Source organism: Oncorhynchus clarkii, chromosome 14 (assembly GCF_045791955.1).
Source record: "Oncorhynchus clarkii lewisi isolate Uvic-CL-2024 chromosome 14, UVic_Ocla_1.0, whole genome shotgun sequence".
Classification (NCBI taxonomy): Eukaryota; Metazoa; Chordata; class Actinopteri; order Salmoniformes; family Salmonidae; genus Oncorhynchus; species Oncorhynchus clarkii.
Window position 1 is genome coordinate 32544333 of NC_092160.1, and position 14227 is coordinate 32558559.

The window sequence follows — 14227 nt, forward strand, 5'->3', positions numbered from 1 at the left end:
CCTCACAAGTCCTCAATTGGCAGCTTCATTAAATAGTACCCGCAAAATACCAGTCTCAACGTCAACAGTGAAGAGGCGACTCTGCGATGCTGGCCTTCTAGGCAGAGTTCCTCTGTCCAGTGTCTGTGTTATTTTGCCCATCTTAATCTTAATGTATGTATGTATATACAGTGCCTTCGGAAAGTATTCAGACACCTTGACTTTTTCCACATTTTGTTATGAAGGTCCCCAAGAACACAGTGGCCTCCATCATTCTTAAATGGAATAAGTTTGGAACCACCAAGACTCTTCCTATAGCTGGCTGCCCGGTCAAACTGAGCAATCGGGGGAGAAGGGCCTTGGTCAGGGTGATGAACAAAAACTCAATGGTCACTCTGACAGAGCTCCGCTGTGGAGATGGAAGAACCTTCCAGAAGGACAACTATCTCTGTGGCACTCCACCAATCAGGCCTTTATGGTAGAGTGGCCAGATGGAAGCCACTCCTCATTAAAAGCACATGACAGCCCGCTTGGAGTTTGTCAAAAAGCACCTAAAAGACTCTCAGACCATGAGAAACAAGATTCTCTGTTCTGATGAAACCAAGATTGAACTCTTTGGCCTGAATGCCAAGAATCATGCCTGGAAAAAGCATGATGGTGGCATCACCATGCTGTGGGGATGTTTTCAGTGGCAGGGACTGGGAGACTTGTCAGGATCGAGGGAAAGATGAATGGAGCAGAGTACAGAGAGATGCTTGATGAAAACCTGCTCTAGAGCGCTCAGGATCTCAGACTGGGGTGAAAGTTCACCTTCCAATAGGACAATGACCCTAAGCACACAGCCAATACAACACAGGAGTGGCTTCGGGAAGAGTCTTTGAATGTCCTTGAGTCGCCCAGCCAGATCTTGATCGAACATCTCTGGAGAGATCTGAAAAAGGCTGTGAAGCGACGCTCCCCATCCAACCTGACTGAGTTTGAGAGAATCTGCACAGAAGAATGGGAGAAACTCCCCAAATACAAGTGTAACCAGCTTGTAGCATCATACCCAAGAAGACTTGAAGCTGTAATCTTTGCCAAAGGTGATTTAACAAAAGTACTGAGTAAAGGGTCTAAATACTTATTTTTTATTTTTTTATGCATTTGCAAAAAAATATATGTTTTGCTTCGTCAATATGGGGTAGTGTGTGTAGATTGATGAAAATGTTTTTATTTATTCGATTTTAGAATAAGGCTGTAATGTAGCAAAATGTTTAAAAAGCCAAGGGGGTCGGTATGCTTTCCGAATGCACTGTATATATTATTTTGCTAGATAATCTTTAGACAATCTTTAGGGTGTTGTTATCATAAATCTTCAATAAAGTTCCAACCGGAAAATTCCTATGTGTGTAGAGAAGCCATGGAACGCAGGTCGCTATCATGTGAATTGCGCGTGACCAGCCCTTGGCTATCTGCCAGACACCTGGCTCATTCAGCTCCCATTCAGCCCCACAACACAGTAGAAGCCTCATTCAAGTTTCTAAAGACGGTTGACTTCTAGCGGAAGCCCTAGGAAGTGCAACTTCATCCATATCCCACTGTGAATTCAATAGGGGCTCGGTTGAAAATCGACCAACCTCAGATTTCTCACTTCCTGTTTGGATTTCTTCTCAGGTTTTTACCTGCCATATGAGTTCTGTTACACTCACAGACATCATTCAAACAGTTTAAGAAACTTCAGAGTATTTTCTATCCAATGCTTCTACTAATAATATGCATATATTAGCAACTGGGACAGAGGAACAGGCCGTTTACTCTGGGCACCTTTCATTCAAGCTACTCAATACTGCACCTGCAGCCATAAGAAGGTTTACAATGTCTACACTGTATTTCCGATCAATTTGATGTTATTTTAATGAAGGAAAAATTAGCTTTTTCTTTAAAAAAACAAGGACATTTCTGAGTGATCCCAAAGAAAATAATAGTGCGATATGTCACTGTATAGTTTATTCCCCATCACTAGTGAATACTCTACTCTGTTCCAAAAGCCACGCTAGCTCACTACCTAGATGAAGCAATGTTTTGGCCATGCATTCTCTGTATTATGCTAGTATGGACATTGGAACATACCCAGACACTATGTTGTTTTCTGCTGCCTGGTTGTTGCCACGTGAAATCACCAAAATGGAGTCATATGAAATCAATGTTTTGGTAGTACAGGATCATCAGGTATCAGGGCATTGTAGGCTCATGCAGATTCAGATGAAGATGGATCTCTCGTAATTACACAATAACCTTTTCAATATCTGGTTCTGTGCAAAGCAATCACATCCAGTTGACATCAAAGGCCACGTAATCAAAAAGCTGCACCAATGAGAGGTAATAACGACTACGGGGCTGTTTGTTTCTTGTTTTGATAGTTTGCCTTGGAGTTGGTGATCTATTACTGCATGAAATATACACAGTCTCAGACTGAAAGAGAATCGGTGATGAGAATATCAATACTTTCCAAGGGTGTCAGAATCTGTTGAATCATTTAGTAATTTCTCATCCCGCCGGCATTGAAATGTGGTTGAATGGAGAAAAACCATAAAAATTATTACCTACAGTACCTGACTTTAAAGACATGATATCGGTGCATTTGTAGTCACACCAGTATTTGGTGTCTTTGTACAAGAGACCCAAATGAGAAAGTAGAATTGTAGCTAGATGTCCATCCGCAGCATGAATCAAACCAACTTGGCAGGCTACGGTTGCTTGACAGGCTTTTACCCGCCTGTACTCTAAGCCCCTCTTGTCACAAGGCTTATCCAGGGCTTACCTTTCTCCAACCTACCCATTTTCATCTTGTTCCTTTTCAATCTCAGCTCTTCCTTCCATCCTTCTGTATTATCCTTCCTGATCCTCCCTCGCTCAATTCCCCTATACTTTTCTATCCTACAGTATTAGCTCGCTCTTCATCACCTGTACTTAAGGTCAGGTGGAATTCACTGATGGTTCCTACAGGCTGCGAGAGAGGGACTCAGGTGTAATGATGGTCCCTACAGGCTGGGAGAGAGGGACTCAGGTGTAATGATGGTTCCTACAGGCTGGGAGAGAGGGCCTCAGGTGTAATGATGGTTTCTACAGGCTGGGAGAGAGGGCCTCAGGTGTAATGATGGTTCCTACAGGCTGGGAGAGAGGGCAAGACAGACACCTATCTCTACCTGGCTATTGGGGAATGAAAAGTCTGTCACATATCTTCAGGGTTCTTGCACAGGGACTTACAGGTTGGACAAACTGGTATAAAATAATATTATTTTCCCAAGATTCGCTTTCTGCATCCCATGTAGTTGTCAGTGATTATGCATTTTATTATGTATTTCCTCCTCCCCCTCTCCTCTTCCTATCCCCTCCTCTCCTCTTCCTAGCCTATCCTACCCCCCTCTCCTCTTCCTATCCTATCCTCCTCCCCCTCTCCTCTTCCTATCCCCCCCTCTCGTCTTCCTATCCTATCCTACCCCCCCTCTCCTCTTCCTATCCTACCCTACCCCCCCTCTCCTCTTCCAGTCCCCCTCTCCTCTCCTCTCCTTCTCCACTCCTCACCTATTTTCCCCTCTTCCTATCCCCTCCTCTCCTCCCCCTCTCCACTTCCTATCCCCTCCCCTCCTCCCCCTCTTTTCCCTCTCCTCTTCCTATCCCCTCCTCTCCTCCCCCTCTCCACATCTTTCCCCTCTCCTCTAACTATCCCCTCCTCTCCTCCCCCTCTTTTCCCTCTCCTCTTCCTATCCCTTCCTCTCCTCCCCTTCTCCCCTCCTCACCTATTTTTCCCACTCCTCTTCCTATCCCTTCCTCTCCTCCCCTTCTCCACTCCTCCCCCTCTTTTCCCTCTCCTCTTCCTATCCCCTCCTCTCCTCCCCCTCTCCACTCCTCACCTCTTTTCCCCTCTCCTACTTTCCACCCCTGCCCCCTCATCCACTCCCTTTCCTCTCCTCTCTCCTCTCCAGCCGTATTCACATTGACCCAAAGCCCCCTATTCATCATGGCTGATATCTTAGAAGGGTAGGACTCCAACATACTGATATTTCCGTGATGAACCACATTCTCAGTTGGAGCCGAATGCAACCTAATGCAATCAGCTGCAGTAGTGATACTAATGCTTCATGATAGCCTAATGCTATTAGCTGCAGTAGTGATACTCCATGATAGCCTAATGCTATTAGCTGCAGTAGTGATACTAATGCTTCATGATAGCCTAATTCTATTAGCTGCAGTAGTGATACTCCATGATAGCCTAATGCTATTAGCTGCAATAGTGATACTAATGCTTCATGATAGCCTAATTCTATTAGCTGCAGTAGTGATACTCCATGATAGCCTAATGCTATTAGCTGCAGTAGTGATACTAATGCTTCATGATAGCCTAATGCTATTAGCTGCAGTAGTGATACTCCATGATAGCCTAATGCTATTAGCTGCAGTAGTGATACTAATGCTTCATGATAGCCTAATTCTATTAGCTGCAGTAGTGATACTAATGCTTCATGATAGCCTAATGCTATTAGCTGCAGTAGTGATACTCCATGATAGCCTAATGCTATTAGCTGCAGTAGTGATACTAATGCTTCATGATAGCCTAATTCTATTAGCTGCAGTAGTGATACTCCATGATAGCCTAATGCTATTAGCTGCAGTAGTGATACTAATGCTTCATGATAGCCTAATTCTATTAGCTGCAGTAGTGATACTAATGCTTCATGATAGCCTAATGCTATCAGCTGCAGTAGTGATACTAATGCTTCATGATAGCCTAATGCTATCAGCTGCAGTAGTGATACTAATGCTTCATGATAGCCTAATGCTATCAGCAGCAGTCAAGGAGCTAGCACATTAGGCTCAAAGATAAGATGCTTTTCTAAATATCACATGGTTACCATCTGACGATAAGGCACAAAACATATCCCTACATCATATGTGGGTTGTATAGACAGACACACTGTAATTCTCAAAAGATTGGTACAGTTTTACCAGGACTATTTACAATCAGACCCTTATTTTATTATTGTTTATTCATATTTTTTGCACTAACTCTCTTGCACAGACTCTAACCCCACACTCACACATGATACACTGACACTACAACACACACACATGGACACACATGGAAACATACACACATGATACACTGACACCACAACACACACACATGGAAACATACACACATGCATATTGACGAGACACGCACACAGACACACACACACATGCATACATACATTCACATTCCTTCACATACTCCGCTGCCTATTTCTGTTTATTATCTATGCATAGTCACCTTACCCCTACCTACATGTACATATTACTTCAATTACTCCAACTACCTCGTACCGCTGCACATTTTCTTACTTACTTTTTAAAAACTCAGCATTGTTGGTTAGGTTAAGGTAGCATTCGGGTTGCATTCAGCGCATGTTAAAAATAAAATGTGATTTTAATTTTATTTGACAGTACTGTAAAACTAGTGAATTGTAGATCAGGAGGAACACCACAATGTAATGTCTCACATAACGATGTCCTAAATTATTTGTCATTAGGTTCCACATAGGAAATGTCTCATCCTTAAAGTGCCATCAGCGTCAGAGAAAATAAAATCCTCATTCTAATTCCCCTGAGTAAATGTGTCTGATTAGTATCTAATTAATTTCGGATCAATTTCCTGGTTCACACACACACGCACACACACACACGCACACGCACACACACACGCACACACGCACACACACACACACACACACACACACACACACACACACACACACACACACACACACGCAAATATGGACCCAGATGGGCTGAGAGTTGGATGGAAATGGAGGAACGTCCTTCAAAGGGAGGGAATGGTGGTGAAGATTTAAATAGGACAGTGATAGGAGGAGGAGAAGGAGGTCTAGTTAGCAACAAAATAATCCAAACCCAAGAAACAGCACAGAACCCCACCCGAATGCTACTGCGTGTTGAAGGGCGGGTGTTCCCATGAAAGAGTATATAACAACTAGCATGACTATTATCCAAACCTAAGACACATCACAGTACCCCCTGGAACTACTGTCTGGATTCTAGCATCAAAATAACCCAAACTTAAGAAACACCCCCTGGTACTACTGTCTGGATTCTAGCATCAAAATAACCCAAACTTAAGAAACACCCCCTGGTACTACTGTCTGGATTCTAGACTCAAAATAACCCGAACCTAAGAAACACCCCCTGGTACTACTGCCTGGATCCTAGCATCAAAATAACCCAAACTTAAGAAACACCCCTGGTACTACTGTCTGGATTCTAGCATCAAAATAACCCAAACCTAAGAAACACCCCCTGGTACTACTGCCTGGATCCTAGCATCAAAATAACCCAAACTTAAGAAACACCCCTGGTACTACTGTCTGGATTCTAGCATCAAAATAACCCAAACTTAAGAAACACCCCTGGTACTACTGTCTGGATTCTAGCATCAAAATAACCCAAACTTAAGAAACACCCCCTGGTACTACTGCCTGGATCCTAGCATCAAAATAACCAGAACCTAAGAAACACCCCCTGGTGCTACTGCCTGGATCCTAGCATCAAAATAACCAGAACCTAAGAAACACCCCCTGGTACTACTGTCTGGATTCTAGCATCAAAATAACACAAACCTAAGAAACACCACCTGGTACTACTGTCTGGATTCTAGCATCAAAATAACCAGAACTTAAGAAACACCCCCTGGTACTACTGTCTGGATTCTAGCATCAAAATAACCAGAACCTAAGAAACACCCCCTGGTACTACTGTCTGGATTCTAGCATCAAAATAACCCGAACCTAAGAAACACCCCCTGGTACTACTGCCTGGATCCTAGCATCAAAATAACCCAAACTTAAGAAACACCCCTGGAACTACTGTCTGGATTTTAGCATCAAAATAACCCAAACCTAAGAAACACCCCCTGGTACTACTGCCTGGATCCTAGCATCAAAATAACCCAAACTTAAGAAACACCCCTGGTACTACTGTCTGGATTCTAGACTCAAAATAACCCGAACCTAAGAAACACCCCCTGGTACTACTGTCTGGATTCTAGCATCAAAATAACCCAAACTTAAGAAACACCCCTGGTACTACTGTCTGGATTCTAGACTCAAAATAACCCGAACTTAAGAAACACCCCCTGGTACTACTGCCTGGATCCTAGCATCAAAATAACCAGAACCCAAGAAACACCCCCTGGTACTACTGTCTGGATTCTAGCATCAAAATAACCCAAACTTAAGAAACACCCCCTGGTACTACTGCCTGGATCCTAGCATCAAAATAACCAGAACCTAAGAAACACCCCCTGGTGCTACTGCCTGGATCCTAGCATCAAAATAACCAGAACCTAAGAAACACCCCCTGGTACTACTGTCTGGATTCTAGCATCAAAATAACACAAACCTAAGAAACACCACCTGGTACTACTGTCTGGATTCTAGCATCAAAATAACCAGAACTTAAGAAACACCCCCTGGTACTACTGTCTGGATTCTAGCATCAAAATAACCAGAACCTAAGAAACACCCCCTGGTACTACTGTCTGGATTCTAGCATCAAAATAACCCGAACCTAAGAAACACCCCCTGGTACTACTGCCTGGATCCTAGCATCAAAATAACCCAAACTTAAGAAACACCCCTGGTACTACTGTCTGGATTCTAGCATCAAAATAACCCAAACCTAAGAAACACCCCCTGGTACTACTGCCTGGATCCTAGCATCAAAATAACCCAAACTTAAGAAACACCCCTGGTACTACTGTCTGGATTCTAGACTCAAAATAACCCGAACCTAAGAAACACCCCCTGGTACTACTGTCTGGATTCTAGCATCAAAATAACCCAAACTTAAGAAACACCCCTGGTACTACTGTCTGGATTCTAGACTCAAAATAACCCGAACTTAAGAAACACCCCCTGGTACTACTGCCTGGATCCTAGCATCAAAATAACCAGAACCCAAGAAACACCCCCTGGTACTACTGTCTGGATTCTAGCATCAAAATAACCCAAACTTAAGAAACACCCCCTGGTACTACTGCCTGGATCCTAGCATCAAAATAACCAGAACCTAAGAAACACCCCCTGGTGCTACTGCCTGGATCCTAGCATCAAAATAACCAGAACCTAAGAAACACCCCCTGGTACTACTGTCTGGATTCTAGCATCAAAATAACACAAACCTAAGAAACACCACCTGGTACTACTGTCTGGATTCTAGCATCAAAATAACCAGAACTTAAGAAACACCCCCTGGTACTACTGTCTGGATTCTAGCATCAAAATAACCAGAACCTAAGAAACACCCCCTGGTACTACTGTCTGGATTCTAGCATCAAAATAAACCGAACCTAAGAAACACCCCCTGGTACTACTGTCTGGATTCTAGCATCAAAATAAACCGAACCTAAGAAACACCCCCTGGTACTACTGTCTGGATTCTAGACTCAAAATAACACGAACCTAAGAAACACCCCCTGGTACTACTGTCTGGATTCTAGCATCAAAATAACACAAACCTAAGAAACACCCCCTGGTACTACTGCCTGGATTCTAGCATCAAAATAAACCGAACCTAAGAAACACCCACTGGTACTACTGTCTGGATTCTAGCATCAAAATAACACGAACCTAAGAAACACCCCCTGGAACTACTGTCTGGATTCTAGCATCAAAATAACACGAACCTAAGAAACACCCCCTGGTACTACTGCCTGGATTCTAGCATCAAAATAACACGAACCTAAGAAACACCCCCTGGTACTACTGCCTGGATTCTAGCATCAAAATAACCCAAACTTAAGAAACACCCCCTGGTACTACTGCCTGGATCCTAGCATCAAAATAAACCGAACCTAAGAAACACCCCCTGGTACTACTGTCTGGATTCTAGTATCAAAATAACCCAAACCTAAGAAAAAAAACTGATTCTAGCATCAAAATAACCCAAAACGATGATATAAAGAGCACAGTAGCTAACACCCTGATGTACTGTGTGTTGTTGACTTGGCTGAGTATTCCTGAAAGGCACCCCAGCTGTGAGAAGAAAGACTGAATGCTAACTTCAAAATAACCCAAACATGAGAAGAATACTGCAGAGAAGCACCCTGATACTGTGAGTTGTTGACAGAGGGTGAGTATTCCTCAAATGCAGCAATGTTAGAGGCTAACTGAAATGACCGTAAATGTCCGTTCTGAAATGAGAGTACATGAATCATACTGAAATGGCCGTAAATGTCCGTTCTGAAATGAGTATGAGTCGTACTGAAACGATCGTAATGTTGGTAGTACTGAATTGAGAGTACATGAGTCATACTGAAATGACCATAAATGTCCTTTCTGAAATGAGAGTACATGAGTCATACTGAAATGCTCGTAATGTTGGTAGTACTGAAATGATGGCGAGAGCATTAGAGCTTTACTTAGAGTCCAAGAGGCTTGTCATTTTGTTAGAAAGGAATATTGTGTTTCTAAAGCAGCGGTTTAGTGCTCAGGCAGCCAAACACACACACACACACACACACACACACACACACACACACACACACACCTTAGACAGCCAAACATATTCAAATAATTTGCCATTCATACATTACCATCGCCAACACAACCAGCAGCATAGCCTGAACTAGTAACACACTCCGACCACAAACAATAATTACCAGCATTTTCTGACAGCTTATGACATTACTATCTTCCAGAGAGCTCTCCATCCTCTGAATACTGTGGACGTCTCAAATATCTCTCATACCTCCCAAAGTGTGTACTTGTTCACTTCCCTTCACTGACTAAGGAAATGACTGGTATAAGAAATATGGTGGACACTCTCACTAGCACATGCCTCCACCAATCCTGGGTACACTTCCGGAGAAAGGAGAGATTACTGGGGACTCACCTTGTGACTGTGAGTGACTTCAAATTGTGATTATGAGGAATGATCTCAGATATAACCAAGACTAACGTTAGTGAGCGGAGATAGAGTCTGGAAGTCAGTACTGATTGTCCTACGGTAAAATGTGAAAGATACTGTTACATCACAGAGATCCTGATACAATGCATCAGTCAGTAACATCAGTAACATCAGTAACATCATTAACATCAGTAGCATCAGTCAGTAAGAGCAGTAACATCAGTAACATCATTAACATCAGTCAGTAAGAGCAGTAACATCATTAACATCAGTAACATCATTAACATCAGTCAGTAACAGCAGTAACATCAGTAACATCAGTAACATCATTAACATCAGTAACATCATTAACATCAGTAACATCAGTATTAGTCAGTAACATCAGTAACATCAGTAACATCATTAACATCAGTAACATCATTAACATCAGTAACATCAGTAACATCAGTATTAGTCAGTAACATCATCAACATCAGTAACATCAGTAACATCAGTAGCATCAGTCAGTAAGAGCAGTAACATCATTAACATCATTAACATCAGTAACATCAGTAGCATCAGTCAGTAAGAGCAGTAACATCATTAACATCATTAACATCAGTAACATCAGTAACATCAGTCAGTAAGAGCAGTAACATCATTAACATCATTAACATCAGTAACATCAGTAACATCAGTATTAGTCAGTAACATCAGTAACATCAGTAACATCATTAACATCAGTAACATCAGTAACATCAGTATTAGTCAGTGACATCAATAACATCAGTAACATCAGTAACATCAGTAACATCAGTAGCATCAGTCAGTAAGAGCAGTAACATCAGTAACATCATTAACATCATTAACATCAGTCAGTAACAGCAGTAACATCAGTAACATCAGTAACGTCAGTAACATCATTAACATCAGTAACATCAGTAACATCAGTATTAGTCAGTAACATCAGTAACATCAGTAACATCATTAACATCAGTAACATCAGTAACATCAGTAACATCAGCATTAGTCAGTAACATCATTAACATCATTAACATCAGTAACATCAGTAACATCAGTATTAGTCAGTAACATCATCAACATCAGTAACATCAGTAACATCAGTAACATCATTAACATCAGTAACATCAGTATTAGTCAGTAACAGCAGTAACAGCAGTAGTAAATAACATGGCTACATACAGGAAGTAGAACATAACATGGCTATATACAGGAAGTAGAACATAACATGGCTACATACAGGAAGTAGAACATAACATGGCTACATACAGGAAGTAGAAAATAACATGGCTATATACAGGAAGTAGAACATAACAAGGCTACATACAGGAAGTAGAACATAACATGGCTACATACAGGAAGTAGAACATAACATGGCTACATACAGGAAGTAGAACATAACATGGCTACATACAGGAAGTAGAACATAACATGGCTACATGCAGGGAATAGAAAATAACATGGTCATATACAGAGAGTAGAAAATAACATGGCTATAACATGGCTATAACATGGCTATAACATGGCTATAACATGGCTATATACTGGAAGAAGAAAGAGGCTGTAGTGGCCTCTTCACAACTGTGTGGGTGTGTGTGGACCATGTTAATTCCGTAGTGATGTGCTGGGGGGGGGGGCTGTAATTCCGTAGTGATGTGCTGGGGGGGGGGGGGGCTGTAATTCCGTAGTGATGTGCTGGGGGGGGGGGGGGGGTAGTGATGTGCTGTAATTCCGTAGTGATGTGCTGGGGGGGGGCTGTAATTCCGTAGTGATGTGCTGGGGGGGGGGGCTGTAATTCCGTAGTGATGTGCTGGGGGGGCTGTAATTCCGTAGTGATGTGCTGGGGGGGGGGGGGGGCTGTAATTCCGTAGTGATGTGCTGGGGGGGGCTGTAATTCCGTAGTGATGTGCTGGGGGGGGCTGTAATTCCGTAGTGATGTGCTGGGGGGGCTGTAATTCCGTAGTGATGTGCTGGGGGGGGGGGGGGGCTGTAATTCCGTAGTGATGTGCTGGGGGGGGGGGGCTGTAATTCCGTAGTGATGTGCTGGGGGGGCTGTAATTCCGTAGTGATGTGCTGGGGGGGCTGTAATTCCGTAGTGATGTGCTGGGGGGGCTGTAATTCCGTAGTGATGTGCCCGGGGGGGGGCTGTAATTCCGTAGTGATGTGCTGGGGGGGCTGTAATTCCGTAGTGATGTGCTGGGGGGGGGCTGTAATTCCGTAGTGATGTGCTGGGGGGGGGCTGTAATTCCGTAGTGATGTGCTGGGGGGGGGGGGGGGCTGTAATTCCGTAGTGATGTGCTGGGGGGGGGGGGCTGTAATTCCGTAGTGATGTGCTGGGGGGGCTGTAATTCCGTAGTGATGTGCTGGGGGGGCTGTAATTCCGTAGTGATGTGCTGGGGGGGCTGTAATTCCGTAGTGATGTGCTGGGGGGGCTGTAATTCCGTAGTGATGTGCTGGGGGGGCTGTCATTCCGTAGTGATGTGCTGGGGGGGCTGTAATTCCGTAGTGATGTGCTGGGGGGGGGGGGGGCTGTAATTCCGTAGTGATGTGCTGGAGGGGCTGTAATTCCGTAGTGATGTGCTGGGGGGGGGGCTGTAATTCCGTAGTGATGTGCTGGGGGGGGGGGGGGGCTGTAATTCCGTAGTGATGTGCTGGGGGGGGGGGGGGGCTGTAATTCCGTAGTGATGTGCTGGGGGGGCTGTAATTCCGTAGTGATGTGCTGGGGGGGGGGCTGTAATTCCGTAGTGATGTGCTGGGGGGGGGCTGTAATTCCGTAGTGATGTGCTGGGGGGGGCTGTAATTCCGTAGTGATGTGCTGGGGGGGGCTGCAATTCCGTAGTGATGTGCTGGGGCGGCTGTAATTCCGTAGTGATGTGCTGGGGGGGCTGTAATTCCGTAGTGATGTGCTGGGGGGGGGCTGTAATTCCGTAGTGATGTGCTGGGGGGGCTGTAATTCCGTAGTGATGTGCTGGGGGGGGGCTGTAATTCCGTAGTGATGTGCTGGGGGGGGGCTGTAATTCCGTAGTGATGTGCTGGGGGGGGGCTGTAATTCCGTAGTGATGTGCTGGGGGGGGGGCTGTAATTCCGTAGTGATGTGCTGGGGGGGGCTGTAATTCCGTAGTGATGTGCTGGGGGGGGGCTGTAATTCCGTAGTGATGTGCTGGGGCGGCTGTAATTCCGTAGTGATGTGCTGGGGGGGGCTGTAATTCCGTAGTGATGTGCTGGGGCGGCTGTAATTCCGTAGTGATGTGCTGGGGGGGCTGTAATTCCGTAGTGATGTGCTGGGGGGGGCTGTAATTCCGTAGTGATGTGCTGGGGGGGCTGTAATTCCGTAGTGATGTGCTGGGGCGGCTGTAATTCCGTAGTGATGTGGACACGTGGAACTGGAGCTCTCAAACCACTCCACCACATCCCCATCGATGTGGATCGGGGCATGTTAGACCATCCGTTCCTGTAGTCCACGATCATCCTATTTGCTTATCTTGCTGACGTGTGTGTGTGTGTGTGTGTGTGTGTGTGTGTTGTGTGTGTGTGTGTGAGTGAGAGACTTTTTGGACTTTTTGTCTTTCTTTAAATGTAAAGTTCCCATTTCATTAAAACCTCACCTCCCCCCTTAAAATAGAACCCCAAAATGTATCCTGTAGTGCACACATGTACCATACTGACATCTCCCTCTGCCACACAATACAAAACACAACACATCACAATAACCCCCAAAAATCTCACCACTTCTACAACCGTATTTCCAAAACATCATCCCCAGCTATACAGACAGCCCCCCAACACACCATATCTCCTGAAACATCTTCCCCAGCTATACAGACAGCCCCCCCAACACACCATATCTCCTGAAACATCTCCACACGTTTTATCATTTTTCAGAACTCAAATTCTACCCAAAGGTGCGCAGAGACCATCCCATTAAATAATAGTAAAGAGTCTGTCATCCCCCCACCTTTGACCCTGTTCCTCCTCGTTAGCCAAATAGCCAACTTTGCCTGAGCAAACAGAAAATTCAACAAAACACATTTGGCCTTTTCCATATTTGAATACCTGTACCCCATTATAAACATCCCAACAGTAAAATCCAACCACAACATCTCGCACAGACATTCCAACAGAGACATTAATGGCATTAACCTGGTGCACACAGAAAACACATGAATCACAGTTTCTCTCATAACATAGGACCCCCCTGCCCGATTCCCAGTTCAAACCGTACCAACCAGCTGTTAGTGGCCAGGCTCCATGAAGAACCCTCCACTGGAGGTCCCCTGACCTCTTTAGTACTGGGGGTTTGTAGAGCCCC

At 44.4% G+C, this 14227-nt stretch overlaps 1 protein-coding gene across 1 annotated transcript; it reads right to left on the reverse strand.

Moving 5' to 3' along the window:
• Positions 1–11523: 11523 nt before the first annotated feature.
• LOC139365878 (uncharacterized) lies at positions 11524–13386 on the reverse strand. Its single transcript, XM_071102935.1, has one exon. The coding sequence runs from the start codon at positions 13384–13386 to the stop codon at positions 11524–11526; it is 1863 nt and encodes a 620-aa protein (XP_070959036.1).
• Positions 13387–14227: the final 841 nt, after the last annotated feature.

Excerpts from the sequence above, each read along its gene's own strand:
- LOC139365878 (XM_071102935.1), bottom strand. The coding sequence starts at position 13,386 with ATGATCGTGGACTACAGGAACGGATGGTCTAACATGCCCCGATCCACA.